Consider the following 19,052-nt stretch of genomic DNA (forward strand, 5'->3'; position numbering starts at 1 on the left):
TGAGTACCTGCAGTGCCAATGCAAGCCATGTATGCACACTCCCGAGCAATATACAAGTTTTGGTGGCTGTCTGCCAATGTAATTTGCATCAACCAAAGTGTGTAGTATAGCTGTGGCCTAAGGCTCCTTTAAAGTAGGTATAAATGTAATTGTTTGTCTTGAAGGCCTCTTTATTCTGCCAGAGTGGCATAAAAGGGCCTTAGTGTGTATGAAAATCAAAATCCATCTCTTCGTAGTTAAAATCTCAAGCTAGTGTTATATTAAGGTTGTTATTGTTTTGATTTGGGATTTTTTGCACACAATTATTTCTTGCTTGGGTGTGTATTACAATAGGTACCATGCACTTTTGTTACATAATATCATGAGCTACTACGTACGGTTCAAACCAGGTTTTGTCAAAAATGTTTCAGTTGTGTTTTGTTTTTGTTTTTATGAACCTGTGGTAGTTTTGGATTCATGGTGTTTAGGAACGTTGATGTCTGTTATTCACCAAAATGTCTTTAATCATGATGCTTTACATTTTCTTGTATTTTTTTTTAAGAAAGCACAATAATATGGAATGCTTTTATTTTTATATTCCAAAATTATTTTTTTTGTTTTATTAAAACCTGTAGCACCAAATGTAGTGTATCTGACTAGGTTAGTATCTCTTTAAAGAGTTTGTGAGCCCTCTAGTGGTACTCACTGTGTTACATGTTTTCAAAAGCCACCAGAAACCAGTCAGAGCAGAGGTATGGGTGTAGCTATGCTTTGTATGTTTGTATATATTTAATAAGCACAGTTGTTTGGGATCCTGCTGTGCTGTGTTGTTTCTTCAGATTGTTTTTGTTGTGGGAAGAGCAAAAACCACCGTACTGAACCAGAGCACAAAGAACCTCCCAAAACAGAACTTGCAAAAAGTCTAAAATGTTCAATACAATGTTTTAGTTTATCAGTTTTTCCAATTACAAATGTTCTACTTAATAGACTCTCACACAAAAACTAAAGACACTTTAGGCAGCCAAATTATGAGACCCCACCTAAATTGTTCTTCATTTTACAGCCCCTCCAGCTATCAGCTCCCAACCTTCCTAGATGCCTGCAAGATAAGTTGGGCTTTGCAGCATGCCTGGAATGGTACGAAATCTAGGCACTAATGGACCAAGGAGGGAAGCAAATTCCCGAGCCAAGGGCCTCGAATGGGGAGTTCCCTTCTTATTCCTGAGCTACCAAAGGTTTTGGAGGGGGTTTACTCATCTCCACTAACACATATGAAAAAATAAAGTATTTAAAGATTTGAAGAAGATAATGAGAAATATATGGTCCATCTGAATAGATATCAAATAGCACTTGTAACTGTGAAAGCTAGAACATTTTTTCTCAAACACATTTAACTCTGCTCCTATTTAATGCATCCGTGTTTTGAGGTTATTAAATATAAGCTAAGTAAACTCAATGAACAGCTATCCAAAGATGCAGATTTTAAATTAACTGTAATATAAATCAGTGTAAAAAGGGAAGTGTCTATTTAAGTGCAGCTGTGATTGTTTTCTGTTGTAAAATGCTGAGATTTTACTTTTGATTCTCTAGAGTACACAGTGTGACAGTGAGATCGAAATCTTCTTCCACATTATCTCAATACAGGGCATATGTGCAGGGGAGATGTGGCATGGGCCTTTTCTGTGGCCACTACTGCTCTGCCTCCCTCCCCTCACAACACCTTTCAGCCAGTGGATTGGCATAGCCTTGAATGCTCCAATCTCATTCCATGTAAACCCTACCTCCATGCAGGGAGCCTACACAGAGCTAAGTTCCACTGTGTGTATAGGGTCTGAATCCCCCAAGCAGCACAGGGAATCCTGACCCATCCATGGAATAGAATGACATTTGTTCTGCTCTGTCCAAGGCCTAATGGGAGATGGGGTGGGGGCAGGCAGGATTGGTTTCTAAATTAACAAAGAGCAGTGCACCAGTCACAGCAGAGGACATGGCATTCTCAGCACCCCTTTTCTCCAAAAGCAAAATGACCTTGAACTATAGAATCTTCACATCTAGATTAGACTTGCTTCTCATGCTACCAAAAAAGGTTTTCTCCTTGTTTACAGAAATAAACATAGTTTTAAATTCCCTCTCTTATGCTGTGTTTCTGTCTAGTTTTGAAGATTTGCGCTGCATACCTCTTTCCTGAATGACAGTGTGCTTATTTGGGTGGTTCTAAGAACTATTTGGTATTACCCAAACAGCTCTGATAGCAATTCATAACACCAGAATGTGACATGCAGGAGGATGCTTGCAAATATACAAGAGGGTCTTTACATTACATTTAGAAAAGTAAAGTATTTGAATTGAGATTATGTAGCAGAACCCAGACAAGTGTAAGAGGAAAAATGTAATATGCACACTTGGTTTGTGTGTTTGCCTCTAGGAAAGAAGTACCAGTAAGTGAAGCAAGGATTTATGATATAAAATTGCAGGGCACAGTTATCCACCAATAAGAGTCAGTTTAATGATGGCACCGTTTTGTACGTAAATGTCTGTATGAATTTGAGTTAACCATTTCAGGCCAGGAAGAGTATTCTAGTCTCTTAGGGAAAATTGTGCCCTTCCACACCACAAGGAAATTAGATGGAAAATTCCATAGCTTCACGGCCACAGAATTCTACTTAGTGGGAGAGAGATGGGCTATGCCCCCTCGTGGTCTTCTAGCATGGGCAGGTGACATTACCCGTCCAAACTGAAGACATCCCGAGTGCTATAAGATAATTCCAGATGTCAGGGCAGCCACTCCAGGTCAAAACATATGCATAGAAGGCCATTTCCTCCACCATCACTTCCCATGATTCCCTCTGTGGCAGCACAGCTCCCTAGTGAGTGATGCTCCCACTGCTTTCCAATCCATGCTTCAGTGAAATCTCTATTCTCTTATGGTCTACATAAGAACGGCTATACTGGGTCAGACCAAAGGTCCATCTAGCCCAGTATCCTGTCTTCCAACAGTGGCCAGTGCCAGGTGCTCCAGAGGGAATGAACAGAACAGGTAATCAAGTGATCCATTCCCTGTCACTCCTTCCCAGCTTCTGGCAAACAGAAGCTAGGGACACCATTCCTCCCCTGTCTAGTCTCACTTTTTATTATTAAATGAATAGTACATTTTGCATTGAAAGAGTGTTAAATTAATTGTGAAGTTCTTTGAATCTGCATTAAGCACAATAAAAATAAAAAGAAATAAATTAATAAATACATCAGTGATAGTGCTGAGAACGGTTTTCCCCATGCCCTGTCTTCTTCCCACCCAGTCACTCCGTCTTCCAAAACCAAGGAAGTGTACCTGTGAAGAGACTGCATGTGTGTGTGTGTGTGTGATGATGATGATGCCCCTTAAATAACATTTCTGAAGATGTTTCAGTCTTCTCCTGCCTTTTATTACTCTCCAGGAGAGTCAGCAGCTCACTTGATAACATCCTTGAGGTAGCCGTGGGAGATATTTCCAAAAGTAGTGTATGTTACCAGTATTATAATTCTTGTATAACAAATTTACTTGCCTCTTTCTGTCTTTTTAATTATTTTCCAGTTTTTAACAAATTCCTTTGCTTGGTCCCTCCTCAGATAAGTGTTAGAATATTATAGTTCACTGAATGGGCTGTAAAGGGGGACACTGATAGCATAATGTGGTTATCAGCTTTGCTAAAAACCCTAATGGTAATATTTTTCTTGTCCTAATCACAGAGATGATGGTGTCTCTTTGGTGTTTCTCTGCTATTTATTTAGCTATAATGTGAAAGAGAACCCCACCTTTTCATGTGTGTCTCCAAATTAGATTGGAGTTAGCTCTTCAGTAGGTCTGATTATTAAATTTATATGCAATCCTTTTACACAATATAAAAGTAATAGAATTAAGAACAAAGTATATGACTAGCTGATATGCAGTTTCTTCAGTGTTTCAGTTCATGTTGTGCTAATTCACCTTGATATTTCAGATAATTTTAGACTTTGATAATAGATCCCTTAAAAAGCTCTATAATATAGATTTTCCTTTAACAGTGAATAAAGATAATATGTACAAAGTACTACTTTTCTGGTTGCTGTAAGAGTAAAGGAGTGCAAGAAGAAACTTGTAAGAAATATAATCTAGTAATAACAAATTTCTCAACATGATGAGAGGCCTGATCCAGTGCCCACAGAAGTCAGTGGAAGGACTCCCATTAAGTTCCATGGGCATTGGATCAGTCAGGCCTTAAAACAAAAGGAATTTGTGCTATGTCCCGTCTCTGATATGTCTTTTTAGACCTTGACCTGATTTTTGCAGATTTAGGCCTGATTATGCAAAACGGATATAGCTGTCTTTCTGTATTCAAGGGTTGCATTCTTCAGCCTTCTAAAGAAAATAAAAATGTGATCTGGCATTTTTTCCTGCATTAAATGAAGCCCTGTTAATATTTACTTTTAATAGGTGTTTGCTTAATGCAGTTATTGTGGAACACATTCCAACTTGTCCAAAGAATGATGTTTCCAACTGCTGAGTAAATGACCCTTGAATTATAAAGTTAGTTGTTCAATTTTAGCCAGAGGGATGATGCCACTTTCTATAAAATTGTGGTAAATACATTCCAGGAATTAAATACTCAGTGTACTGTTCCAGCATAACAAAGCCAACTGCAACCTTTGAAATACATTTTTTCTTATCTGTTTTTAAGAGAGATGAAGTGTTGGACTATGTCATATTGCTATAGGTTTGTTTTGAAGTCATATTTGGCAGGAAACTGTTTTTTGTTTTCTTTAATTGCCTCACTGAGACTGTTTATGCTAAGGAGATACAATACTTTCCACAAAGAATAAACCGCAAATTCAGCACTGAGCACACAAAGAAAACAACATCCTCAGTTTTGCTTTTATTTATTTTTTCCTGTGTTTATTTTATAACTTGCTGCACTTCTTTTATAGGTTACCACTTCACAGTACACCCGTTCTCTGGTTCTGTGCAGTCTCCTTGCCTATAGAAACTGGCTCCTCTATGCCAGCATCCCCTATTATTGCACTAATTTAATTTCTCAGCTCTCTTTCTTTCTCAGCTGAGCAGTAATCATGGATTTGTATGGCTACTGTGATGTAACTTTGAGAATGCTGTTCTGACATTTTGGCTGCCATGCAAATGCCATTGTAGCTGTTTTTCTGTTTCTCTGAGCTGCAAATTTCAGGTGCTGCTGCAGACCTGTTTAAAGTAATGAAGGTTATTCTTACTGAATACACTCTACTGGGAAAAAATATATATGTGGAAAGTTGTCACAGTTTCAGTTAAGTACAGCATAATAGTATTAATGATGTCCTGATATGCTTGCCCATTGTATTATCAGCTTTCAGAATGATGGTAAGCTATTTTTCTTTTCTTTTAATAATAAACATGGCTGTTTTTCCTAGTGACTATGCATGATCATTTATACACAAAACATGAATTATTGCATTTTACTGAGTAAAGTTATGTCTAATATCAGCAGACAGGAATATATGAATACAGTACTTGTTTTAGCATACTTATATCACATCATGTGGAGGAAGAAGGTAGTTTGCTTTATTAATTATTATTACTTCTCATTCTCACTTCTACTTTCAGCCTTCCAGTTGGAAATGTACTGCAGAAACTGTCCACTGATGCCCTTTCAGCAGATGTTACCTCTAAATGTGATATGTTCAACATCTATTCTCTTCTCATTACAGCACTGAATGCAGTGACCATCTCTGAGGGGGACTATCATGGTGAAATATTGTGCAGCATATAACTGCAGTAACGCAGACACAAAGTTAAATCGGAAGCAGGGAATAACTTTTCATAGGTGAGCCTGATGATCGTGGGTATCAGTGTATTCTGATTGCAGGTACTGCAGATGTTGGGTGGAATCTTAGGGAAAACTCCCAGTGATTTCAGTAGGGATTTCACCCTCTAAGTATTTTGACCAAGCAAACCTTCTCACAAGCCTAGTATTCTGGAGTGGCAGCCTGATGCCAGGAGCTATCCCAGTGCAAACCTTTCCTCCTGGCTGATGAATTGGACGCAGCACTTCCTGTCAGGAATTGGGAAGGAGCACTGATTGAGGAATGTCATTTCAGCATACAAAAAAGCAGCAGCACAGCTAAGTGAGGTCCTGGCTTTCAGTGCAGGGACCTGATTAAGAGTAATAGCCAATGGGTGAAGTACAAAATGTTGTTTAAATTAAAACAAAAGACATATGTTCAATTATATTAATGAGGAATTGCGCAGAAGAAAGAGGCCATGAATGACAGACAAAAAGATGGGAAGGGCCGTGGGAGAGAAGTGAAGGTTAGTACCTGTTAGTCAAGATTTTAATGTATGACAACTTGTGTTTAGTATTTTTCTTAGAGCACTAACATTGTTGTTATTTCTCCCTTGGAATCTTTGAAAATTATTATACCATTTTGAAAGCGTAATTGATTTTCTGTATGTGGAGTCTATGCTGCTTCTGAGAACTGAGTGGCATGAAATTAAGTAGAACTGGGTTTGTGAATGTGACATGCATATCACAGAAATTAAGAAATGGAAATAAGCCTATTAGGTCATCTAGTAAATTCCCTGAAGCTAATGAGCAATTGTTTTCTGCAGTATACTCTTCAGTGCTTTGTCCAGTCCATTTAAAATGACGTAAGTGATGAGCATTTCACCATTTACAAAGAACATGTGAGCACTATATGTGTGAGATTGTGTTGTGAGAGTCTTACAGTGTATCTAGTGAACTTAGAAGATGTATGTACATTACTTCTTCCCCTCTAACTTTTTATCCAACTGAACATTTTAATAAGGGGATTTGTGTTTCTCCCTGAGTACCTTCTCTTTTCAAACCTAGTGGGTAACCAGTATGTTCTTTTTAGTTTTTATTTAATTGACCTGCCATCCTCACTAACTAATACTTTGCAATCTTTTAGCTTCTGTTTTCCCCCTGAGATTCTTAGTGATTTACAAATGTAGGTGCACATTATTATCCAGAGTTCTCAGACAGGCAAACTGAGACACAGAGAGATTTAAGTCACTTGCCCAAGGGCACAAGTGTAGTCAGTTGGAAAGTTGGGAATAGAATCTAGGTCCCTAACTCCTGGACCATGCTGTTTCTCTCTGGCCCCAACTCAGCAAGGTACTTAAGTAAGTGCAGTTTTAATCATGTGAGTTGTCCCATTGACTGTAATGGACTGTGTGGGTAACATCACTCCTTAGAGTATAATTACTAAACAAAACCCAGCTGACGTTCTTTGGTCTGTGAACTTTGTTATTTCTGTTTTAGGTTTCCCAAGGATAATAAGAAAAAACAGCAGTGGGCCCAGGCAGTACATCGGGCTGACCCCGTGAGTGGCAAACTCTGGACACCATCTGAATGGGACATGATTTGTTCTCAGCATTTCAATCCTGACTGCTTCAAAGAAATTAATGGAAAGAAATTTTTAAAGGAAGGGAGTTGTCCTTCTATATTTTCCTTTCCTGACAATTTTCAGGTATAAAATGTGACACACTGTGATTTCATTAAAAATAACTGATTCATTATCAACTGAAGTACATAACCGCCGCGGGTGGCAGGTTATTGGAGTGACATTTCACACAGAGTGCCCTACTGTTACTAATATGCTAATAAACCTTTGTTAGGTCAACTAAAAATAGCTGTAGTAAAATCTTGGGGGTCGGGGGTGTTGAGGTGTCAGAGAGAATGTATGTATATTAGTGGTTAAATTATGCATTCTAGAACTGTAATTTAAAACTGATTGGTTAAGTAAAAGCAAAAGCTGTGTCCTTGTGTCTAGTTCAGATTCTTTCAGCCTATATTATTTCTCTTAACTTAAAGACTGGAATGGTTAAATTTGTCGCAGTATGGATCACATCTCAATAGAGAGAATTTCTCATGGACAGGTTTTCCTTCTATGAACAATTGCATAGGCCAGTACCTTTCCCATTCACACTTATGTGGACCAGGTCTCAACATCTCTCTGGCAGTTTCTACTGTCTGCTGGGCTCTCTTTCCTAACAGTGAGCCTGATCTGGTGCTTGTAGAAGCAGATGTGAAGGAGGTGGAGTCAACACCTAATATAACATTTATAAAACCTGGCTTTGCTGATGAAAACCCCATTGCCACCAACCTTAATTCTGAGAGCTGAAGTTCTCTCTGAACTTTAATTGCATTCTTTTTTTTTTTTTTTTTTTTTTTTTAAGAGAATAGATAATTCTCTACGGAGATCAAAACGTGCTGGCATAGTTCTAGAAAATCCTCCTCTCGAGGCAGATCCCAGTGAGGTGTATGTTACACCAGCCACGGTAATGGTAAGCATCAGAACTGTGACTGAATGCTGAAAGAATAGTGTCATAACGTGAGCCTTTCCTTTTGTATTTCCTGTATTAATGACCAATTCTGTGTCAATTTGAATCGGAGAAATACTTGTTTATTTTAGCATTTAAAAATAATCTGGGATACTGCATGATGCTGTGCTTTATTGGTCTTGGGGCAACAATTAACATTTGTTAGGCTTACTGGAGAACAAAAAATACAAAGATGTAAAAATGTTGTAAAATGTGCATGTGTAGGGTTTACAGTGAGGCAACAGACATCTGCCACGAAGCGATTAAAATACATGGACTGAAATCCTGGCTCCATTGAAGACCGTGATAGTTCTGCCACTGATCTCAGTAGGGTCAGGATTATACCCATAGTATAAGACCACTGGAAAGAATTTTGAGCAGAACTAGATATCAGAAAACTCATCTCTTTGTCTTTCAGTAACTTGTCTAATGTGCAACAAATTAATGTTCTTCACATTCAGCCATGAAGCACCTGTGTCATGCGACCATATGTGAGTGCATATGAACTAGCCTGAAAGAGGGCATTTGAATTTCCAAGTTTATACAGGACTCCCATTTCTCACTGCTGTTGGAGTGATAGAAAGGCAGAAAAGTTTTTTAAAAGTTGAGAAAAAGCTGTATCCCGTTAATTCTTTTTGGGGGGCATAACATCATTTACACACTCCGTTCAAGGTTTCATGGGGGCAATTAAATTTCTCTGTTGTTGTTTCCTTTTGTAGAAAACAGCGAACAACCCAAAAAGATTAACAGAAAACTTCAGCTGTTCTCATCAGGTAGACACTAGTGGGATGTGTAATACACAGGACACAGTAATGGTGAGCATCAAAACTACAATGGGTATACTTCCTCTTTTTACATTCTTTCTGTTTTAGGCTTTTTAAAATGTTCTCTTGTTGGCACTGAGTCCAATCTTAAAGCCCTTATACACTCAAAACTCCTACTGACTCCACACTATCCGTGAGAATCTTAGTATATTGAAACAAACTATAAGGCTCAATGATTTTGTTTTAAATGTTTTGTTCACAGTTCAAGATAGCATTTGCGTATAGTTACCACACAGTGCTATAGGAGGTAGTTCTGTTTCCCTGTATATTTAGGGAAAGAAATAAATGAAGCAAAAGCTCTCAGATATTTAGCTGTAGCCACTGTATATGAAATGAGTACATGCTTGCAGTCCAGTTCCAAGTTGATAGGTGTCTGCATCTCAAAAGCCACTGTCACAATTGAAACTGTTGTTAACCACTGCCACAGAGAAGCTTGAAAGATTGATTGGACAGGGAGACAGAACCACCCTCTTGGCTTTACAGGTGGTACCTTTACCAGGTCAAGGTGCACCTAAGGTCTGGTCTACACTGCAGGGGGGGGATCAATCTACATTACACAACTTCAGCTACGTGAATAACGTCGCTGAAGTCGACGTACTTATATCTGCTCACCGCTGTGTCTTCACTGTGGTGAGTCGACTGCTGCTGCTCCCCCGTTGACTCCGCCTGCGCCTCTCACGCCGGTGGAGTACAGGAGTTGACAGGAGAGTGCTCGGCAGTCGATTTATTGGGTCTAGACTAGATGCGATAAATTGACTCTCACTGGATTGATCGCTGCCTGCTGATCCGGCGGGTAGTATAGACATACCCTTAGGCACTAAACTAACTTCGTAAGTGAAAAAAAAAAAAAAAATTCTGAAAACTGTAGAAGTCGGTTCTACATACAGGTAAGCTAGTTCAGGACAAAATGCCCAGCTGATCAGAGGGAAAAAATTACATTTTATATGTAAATGAGGTATCCAGAAGGTGTAACTCTCACATATGTGAACTTAACTCTTTCCATGGCATGCTATATTAAGGGCTAAATTGCTAGCACTTCGACCTCTGAGCCCAGAACTCAAGGGAAGTGCTGCTTCAGTAGTGCAGCTTTAGGGAGAGAAATGTTCTCATCCTTTGGAAAAAGAAAAGGAGGACTTGTGGCACCCAACAAATTTATTGGAGCATAAGCTTTCATGAGCTACAGCTCACTTCATCGGATGCATGCAGTGGAAAATATAGTGGGGAGATGTATATACACAGAGAACATGAAACAATGGGTGTTACCATACACACTGTAACAAGAGTGATCAGGTAAGGTGAGCTATTACCAGCAGGAGAGTGGGGGGGTAAAAAAACCTTTTTGTAGTGATAATCAAGGTGGGCCATTTCCAGCAGTTGACATAACGTGTGAGGAACACTGGGGGAGAGGGGGGAAATAAACATGGGGAAATAGTTTTACTTTGTGTAATGACACATCCACTCCCAGTCTTTATTCAAGCCTAAGTTAATTGTATCCAGTTTACAAATTAATTCCAATTCAGCAGTCTCCCGTTGGAGTCTGTTTTTGAAGTTTTTTTTTTGTTGAAGAATTGCCACTTTTAGGTCTGTAATCGGGTGACCAAAGAGATTGAAGTGTTCTCCGACTGTTTTTTGAATGTTATAAATCTTGATGTCTGATTTGTGTCCATTTATTCTTTTACGTAGAGACCGTCCAGTTTGGTCAATGTACATGGCAGAGGGGCATTGCTGGCACGTATCACATTGGTAGATGTGCAGGTGAACGAGCCTCTGATAGTGTGGCTGATGTGATTAGTCCCTATGATGGTGTCCCCTGAATAGATATGTAGACACAGTTGGCAATGGGCTTTGTTGCAAGGATAGGTTCCTGGGTTAGTGGTTTTGTTGTGTGGTTGCTGGTGAGTATTTGCTTCAGGTTGGGGGGCTGTCTGTAAGCAAGGACTGGCCTGTCTCCCAAGATCTGTGAGAGTGATGGGTCGTCCTTCAGGATAGGTTGTAGATCCTTGATGATGCCCTGGAGAGGTTTTAGTTGGGGGCTGAAGGTGACGGCTAGTGGTGTTCTGTTATTTTCTTTGTTGGGCCTGTCCTGTAGTAGGTAACTTGTGGGTACTCTTCTGGCTCTGTCAATCTGTTTCTTCACTTCAGCAGGTGGGTATTGTAGTTGTAAGAACGCTTGATAGAGATCTTGTAGGTGTTTGTCTCTGTCTGAGGGCTTGGAGCAAATGCGGTTATATTGTAGAGCTTGGCTGTAGACAATGGATCGTGTGGTGTGGTCTGGATGAAAGCTGGAGGCATGTAGGTAAGCATAGCGGTCAGTAGGTTTCCAGTATAGGGTGGTGTTTATGTGACCATTGCTTATTAGCACCATAGTGTCCGGGAAGTGGATCTCTTGTGTGGACTGGTCCAGGCTGAGGTTGATGGTGGGATGGAAATTGTTGAAATCATGGTGGAATTCCTCAAGGGCTTCTTTTCCATGAGTCCAGATGATGACGATGTCATCAATGTAGCGCAAGTAGAGTAGGGGCATTAGGGGACGACAGCTGGGGAAGCGTTGTTCTAAGTCAGCCATAAAAATGTTGGCATACTGTGGGGCCATGCGGGTACCCATAGCAGTGCCGCTGATTTGAAGGTATACATTGTCCCCAAATGTGAAATAGTTATAGGTGAGGACAAAGTCACAAAGTTCAGCCACCAGGTTAGCCGTGACATTATCGGGGATACTGTTCCTGATGGCTTGTAGTCCATCTTTGTGTGGAATGTTGGTGTAGAGGGCTTCTACATCCATAGTGGCTAGGATGGTGTTTTCAGGAAGATCACCGATGGATTGTAGTTTCCTCAGGAAGTCAGTGGTGTCTCGAAGATAGCTGGGAGTGCTGGTAGCGTAGGGCCTGAGGAGGGAGTCTACATAACCAGACAATCCTGCTGTCAGGCTGCCAATGCCTGAGATGATGGGGCGTCCAGGATTTCCAGGTTTATGGATCTTGGGTAGCAGATAGAATACCCCTGGTTGGGGTTCTAGGGGTGTGTCTGTGCAGATTTGTTCTTGTGCTTTTTTAGGGAGTTTCTTGAGCAGATGGTGTAAAAAGAAGGATTCTGGGTGGACTCCTCCTGAAACAACAGACAGGACTTCTACATAGAGTGCTTCCGCCGACGTGCACAGGCTGAAATTGTGGAAAAGCAGCATCACTTGCCCCATAACCTCAGCCGTGCAGAACACAATGCCATCCACAGCCTCAGAAACAACTCTGACATCATAATCAAAAAGGCTGACAAAGGAGGTGCTGTCATCATCATGAATAGGTCAGAATATGAACAAGAGGCTGCTAGGTAGCTCTCCAACACCACTTTCTACAAATCATTACTTTCTGATCCGACTGAGGGTTACCAAAAGAAACTACACCATCTGCTCAAGAAACTCTCTGTGTATGGTAGCACCCATTGTTTCATGTTCTCTGTGTATATAAAGCTCCCCACTGTATTTTCCACTGAACGCATCCGATGAAGTGAGCTGTAGCTCACGAAAGCTTATGCTCAAATAAATTTGTTCGTCTCTAAGGTGCCACAAGTACTCCTTTTCTTTTTGCGGATACAGACCAACACGGCTGCTACTCTGAAACTTATCCTATGGATTAGCCATTATTCCAAAGTCCCCTTTGCTAATCTAATGGTTTTTCAGGTGGATTTTAAAGATTGCATGAGAACCTTGATGTTTTGGTCAGCATCCCTTGCCTTCATACACTAGGCTGCAACGTTCAAGGCAGTGGATGAGTTATTGATGACCCCACCGTGCACTTTTAACAAATCTGAATAAATAATAGCTGCCACATTAGTCTACACTATCATCACACTATGGCTATACAGCTCATTAAAAAATTCTTAGGTGTTGAGCCAGACCCCTATCTTAACATGTCCTATTTATTTGAGCATTCAGTGGATTCTATATCCTGTGTCCACTTCTTATACCTTTGAGGATTCTCCTGTGGGCAGAGGTTAAACGGGGCCAGTACATGGCAATGCAACATGTCAGCAGGTGATTCTGCCACTACAGACTTTAAATCAACGGAGCTGACGCCTAAGGGTGTACTGTAGTAGGGCCAGAATGAGCTCTGGTACTTATGTCTGGCAGATGCGGTCTAGTGCCCCATCTTTTAATCAGATCTGCTAGGTTGGTTGTCTTCAGTGGGGCTCTATATAGGCACAAAGACACTCTGCAAATGGATCTGATTGTAGACTTGTATCATACTTTCTTTCCCCTCTCCACAGCGCTTTGCTCCATGTTGTTATGGGTTCCTCATCCTACTCCCAGTTCCACCATGGAGCTGCAATACGTGGAGGCTTTTTAGTTTTGGTTTGTTTTTTGGTAAATTAAGCCCCAGTTAGCTCTGATACTAACAAATACAGCAAAAATCCAGCATTGTTGCTTTCTTTTATCTTTAAATTAGACAGACCACCATTACCATATCACAGACAGTCCAAAAACTCTGAAGAGGAAATTGGATGAACTTTTAGCAGAGAATCACAAGCTCAGAAGAAAATTAAGGAATGCTTCTGATCAAGAAGAGAGACTCCATAAAAATGTGGAAATCTTGTTGGACAAGCTGCACTCTAAAGACATGTTGTCGAGGGAAGTAACGTGATTGCTAGATCTGTGCAAAGGGCATGAGCTGAATGACAGGTCTTCTCTCCCACTGCACCCAGCTGTTGGATAAGAAATGTTCACTAATGTTTATTGCTATACATGTCATTTTTGAATGTATTTATTAAATAAAAAGACATGTAAACACTACTGAAGTTTTCATATAAAAGCTAGAAACTTCAACGTTAAGATTGGCACTTGTGGTGTTCAGGGAGCGAATGTCAGCCTTTTCTTTTAATCCCTGTCTCCTCTTCATTTGTCCCACACTGTTATTTTTTAGATATGTAGTTTCATGGAGGGTGGATGGGAGTTTTACTGTTTGTTTGTTTGTTTTTAAAGTCTTCTGTAGACATTTACTAAGTGGACAGTATTTAGCACCTACGTTATTCATTTTTGTCTTTTTCCCCCCTTTTCCATCTTATGTTACCTTTTAAGTGCATTAATTTCTAGAGATGCAATGGTGTCATTGCAACAGCCATCCACAAGTGCACTATAAAGTCGGTTTACATAATGGATTGAAATATATACCTTTTTTTTTTTTTTTTGGAAAGATCGGCATTTGCATTAACTATCATGTTAAATCCTGTGATCACGCGTAGTAAAGGGTGTGGGGGGGGGGGGTGTATGGATAGATGCAGACTTATTCTAGTCCATTGTATCAATATATCTGCTGTCTATATAGCGTGCTAAAATTGAACATATTAAAATTCATTATGAAAAATAACTACTGTGTACAGTATGTGCAATATTTAGTCTTCACATAGGGTGCCCCCCGTGTAGGGACAAGAGGGGAATGGGCAGAGCACAAAGCATTCCAGCTAATCTAGGCTGTGAATCTAGCGCATAGACAGCCATGCAAAGCTGCCATGAATTTTGCAGTCCCAATGGCTGCTCAGGCTCATGCTGGGCCTGGATTGCACTGGTCAGTGGAGTAGTCCAGAATTAGGTAAACGCAAAGATGGTATATTAGCCGCCTTTGCCCTTCCCCTCCTGTGGGCTGCACCTTTTGCACCCTGCCTCCCAAGTGGTGCAGCATGGAATTTGTCCCTGTTAGTTTAGATATTGAGGACACTACTAAAAGGCCTTTGACGGTAATGGAAAGGCTTTCTCTGACTTCAGCGGCCTTTGAATCAGGTTCTGCATTATCCAGTGATGATCTTCAAACAATGACCAGGGGGTTGTGCACTGTTTTCAGAATTGTGATATTCCAGATACTCTCTTGCAATTAAAAATATTAATCAATTAAAAAGCACCAGCTAAAACTGTTCTTTGTACAATAAATGCACATCAGGTTAGGCAATCTGTGTCACACCAGGCTTTTATTATCCCATAAACAATAGTTGTCAGAACATTACACACATACCAAACCTCCATCAAAGTCTTTGGGAGTTTGGGCACAAAAGGAATATTGTCTTCTGACATGTTCAGTACCATATACTTCAGATGTAAACCACTCTCAATGGACAATTTTGCAATAACATGCTCATAAGCTAAAGCAAAAAGGGCACATGAATTTTTGCATTTAGGCCTCTTGTGGTCTCCTTTGAAAACCAGCCCTGAAAAAGATGTGGGAGTTTATAGCTGTAAGATTCCCATTGAATTTCATGGCCATTGCATGGCTGAAACCCTGCACAATTCTTAGCATCTAGGTTGCAATATAGAGCTAGTTATAATTATACTGTTAACACATAATTAAACCACAAGTCACAACCTAAACATTTAGGCATGTGTACAGCTGAAATTAAATAGGAGCTCATTTCTTTGTTCTTCACTGCGCTGGTGGAGATGTTCTGGGCAACAGCACAAACCAGTTTGAGATCCTATAAATGTTGCTGCAAGGTATTTTTTATGGGTGCAAGAGGGACTAACCAAGAAATAGGGGCAAAAATGAAACATCAGACTCAGCACAGAGCTGCAAGACACACACACAAAAACATTTGTCTAAAAACTGGAGTCTCCAGGACAACAAAAACTTCTGCATTATTTGCTAGTATAGTTTTTCCATATCTATTCCCTGTGCTTAAATAATCACAAACCTTCACAGGCTCAGAGCCTGCAGGCACCTCTGGCTAAGGCTAAATGGCAATACTATGGAGGTGGAGGAAAGCACCTAGCAGAATACCACAGAGATCAGTGTTAGGGGGAAACAAACCACCCTTTTAAACATCTTCCTTAATCATATAGGAAAAGCACTAAGCCTATTAATGAAAATGTAGATCATGTGACATTGAGGAAAACTGACCACCAGTGAGAACAGAGATGTAATTCAAAGGAATCTAAAGAGATTAGCAATGTAGACAGAAAATGAGGTTCAATTTGGGAAATTTACATTAACACAGCCATGGAAAAATACTCCAAAAGACAAGCATACAATGGGAGGACTAGAGCTGGAAGGCGGTAATACTGAAAGAGAGCTAGTGGGGTGATAAGATGATCAGTTCCATAAATGTTTGCAATGGAATAGAGCAGCAACAAAGCCAGTCTGCTTTGGGGCTGTAAATGCAGAGGCATCACAGTAACAAGCCTTCTCTTTGTGACGCTGGTGCGATTACATTTAGAACACGGAGCCCACTTCTGGACTCCACGTCACTAGAGATCAGAAATGATCAGAGGGCTGGAGGCATAGGTGCTGGAACGAAGAGTGCTGGAGGTGCGGCTGCACCCCTATGAAATACCCAAATACATGGTTTCTGCCTTCAGCACCCCCACTATAAAAATTGTTCCAATGCCACTGGCAGGAGGGACTTGAAAGATTAAAAGAGCTAAATATAGCTCTGGAAAGCGATGACAACGTGTGGGCAGGGGAGGACATGATAACTACAAATATTTGAGGAGTGTCAAATTCAAGGCTAGAGAAGAAAAATGTAGGTTAGTACAATAACTAATAATAGGATAAAATTAATAACGATGCCAAACAGTGTGATCTTATTGCTGGAACCTTTGCGTCTCCTCACCCAATCGCCTCCCGACTATTTGTTATCCCCAGCTGTCTATATTCTGTAAGCTCTTCAGGGAAGGCACCACACCTTTTCGTTGTTCTGTAAAGCACCTAGCACGTTTTTGGGGCACAGTATAACTAAGGAATGTTTCTGTCTGAATAGTATGGAAACTTCCTGACTTTAAGTCCCTAGCCCAGGGGTGGCCAACCTGCGACTCCAGAGCCACATGCGGCTCTTCAGAAGTGAATATGCAGCTCCTTGGATAGGCACCGACTCCGGGGCTGGAGCTACAGGCGCCAACTTTCCAGTGTGCCAGGGGGTGCTCACTGCTCAACCCCTGGCTCTGCCGCAGGCCCTGCCCCCACTCCGCCCCTTCCCACCCCCTCCCCTGAGCCTGCACTGCCCTCGCTCCTCCCCCCTACCCCACAGCCTCCTGCATGCCAGTTGATCGGGAGGTCCGGGAGGGAGGGGGAGGAGCTAGGAGCCGGGGGTGGGGTGGAGCTGATGGGGGGCTGCTGATGTATTACCGTGGCTCTTTGGCAATGTACACTGGTAAATTCTGGCTCCTTCTCAGGCTCAAGTTGGCCACCCCCGCCCTAGCCTGTGTAAAAGGGAGGTGGCAGATATCTGGAACTGCCAAGGAAATGGACTTGATAAACTGTACTGCCAAGGAAATGGACTTGATAAACTAATCAAGCTTTTCCATCTCTGATTAGCTCATGCCCATACTTCACCTACAACATCTGAACATGTGCACAAGGAGTGTTTTCTCGACCTTCTCTACTTCTGGGCAGGAGCCCACAGGTGGAGCCAGTCCTCTCACCTTGCCCTCAGTTGAGGCTCAGAAGGGAGTCTCCATCAGCTGTTCCTTCTTAAGTATAAAGAAAGCTTAGGGACTTGTTTCAGTGGGAGTTACGAACACACAACTGATGCAATAATCAAGTCCCTCCTGTTTGTTAGAAGCATCTCCTTGGTAGAATGTAACAAAACTCATACCCTCAGATATTGAATGGTGCAATTTCAGTTCATGGATTGGCTGAGAGCATAAGCACTTCTGGTGCAGATACTTGTTAATGCACATTTAAAATGTGCTTTTTGCAATTATTTTTGCATGCAGCTTTAAGGTGTGCTTTCCCTAAACATTCATGCCACTAACACTTAGTCACATGGAGGCTCACCGAAAGTAACCCAAAAACTTTAAAAGTCTAGCTGGAGTGAATTCATTTTACAACTGGAGCAAATATGTATGGGACATTTTCATAATATTCACGCAACTTTAGTTGTGAGCAGCATAATTATTTAAAAAGTGTATTTCCTGCCTCACTGCAGTTTTCTATTTTTCACTTTTCAAAAAACTCCATATCTAATTTTTCCAAATTTTAAAAAATACTCTATTGAAGAAAATAACTAGAAACTGCAACTAAGGGACCAGAATGTGTAGTATTTGCTTACAGGGGAATCACTGACAATCCATACATTGTTGGCCTTCCTTATTCTGGTAGAAAGCAAGAACTGACTTTTTCAGAGAGCAGAGAACACCCCATTTTTTCTGACAGGACTGTGGCTTTCTTTGTTTTCAAGCACTACAGCAAACTTGCTGCTGTCTTTTCTTCTCATTATTGGCAATTTAATTCTCCTCAGTGCATCTGTATTAGGCTAAACTGCATCCCAATCACGTCACTTACGTATGCTTTCGCTTTGAAACCACTTGGACTGGGGAAGGATTCTGTTTGACGTTGAGCATTCTAAATGGGGAGGCTAATATTGCAACGCAGCAGAAATGGCTGCTAATTTTAAACTACCAGTTTAATCTTTCTCTAGCAGAAACACACATTTTCCTCTACCATAATTTTTTCTCATAATAGAAATGAGACGGTTCCCAGGGGTGCGGTTACCAAAAGATAATCTCACCCCAATCTGTTTAGAGGCATGAGGTTCATGCCTCAAAATGCTCTAGGGTGTGATTATTTTATGATAACCATACTGTGTATTATGGCTTATTGATTAACTAATAAAGCTTCAGTATTATTAGTCAGAGGAGGGGGCTGAGATATCAGAGGAAGATCTGATTCTGGAATGGGAAAGATTCTTTCTTGCTAATCAAACCACCTTTCTCTTGCCCTGATTATAACCTCTGTGTGAAATTATAGGGTCAATGGATGCCAGTTTTAGTTTTTCATCAGTGATTAGCTCACTGGTTTATTAAAACTGAAAAACACCTGGAAACATATTTATTTGAAGACAAATTTTCACTAGACTGTTCCCTTTCCATTTATACTACATGTAAGGGTTACAAAGCAGAATATGATTTGGGTTTCTCGCGAGCCTTA

The 19,052-nt window shown here is 40.7% G+C and overlaps 1 protein-coding gene across 7 annotated transcripts in view; it reads left to right on the plus strand.

The window, feature by feature from the left end:
• LOC102946984 (THAP domain-containing protein 6) overlaps window positions 1-14,507 on the plus strand; it is a 30,854-nt gene extending 16,347 nt beyond the window's left edge. For 3 of the 7 annotated variants that reach the window (XM_043546264.1, XM_037902859.1, XM_043546266.1), the window contains 5 exons: window positions 5,692-5,807; window positions 7,266-7,473; window positions 8,183-8,290; window positions 9,046-9,141; window positions 13,590-14,507. In XM_043546264.1, coding sequence (XP_043402199.1) covers window positions 5,728-5,807; window positions 7,266-7,473; window positions 8,183-8,290; window positions 9,046-9,141; window positions 13,590-13,784 — 687 coding nt within the window. In that variant the 5' untranslated portion in view covers window positions 5,692-5,727 and the 3' untranslated portion in view covers window positions 13,785-14,507. Of the gene's footprint in view, window positions 1-40; window positions 5,808-7,265; window positions 7,474-8,182; window positions 8,291-9,045; window positions 9,142-13,589 lie in introns of those variants that run through there. The other 4 variants (XM_043546267.1, XM_043546263.1, XM_043546265.1 and 1 more) reach the window with 4 other exon arrangements.
• Window positions 14,508-19,052: the final 4,545 nt, after the last annotated feature.

This window comes from Chelonia mydas, chromosome 5, assembly GCF_015237465.2.
Source record: "Chelonia mydas isolate rCheMyd1 chromosome 5, rCheMyd1.pri.v2, whole genome shotgun sequence".
Classification (NCBI taxonomy): domain Eukaryota; kingdom Metazoa; phylum Chordata; order Testudines; family Cheloniidae; genus Chelonia; species Chelonia mydas.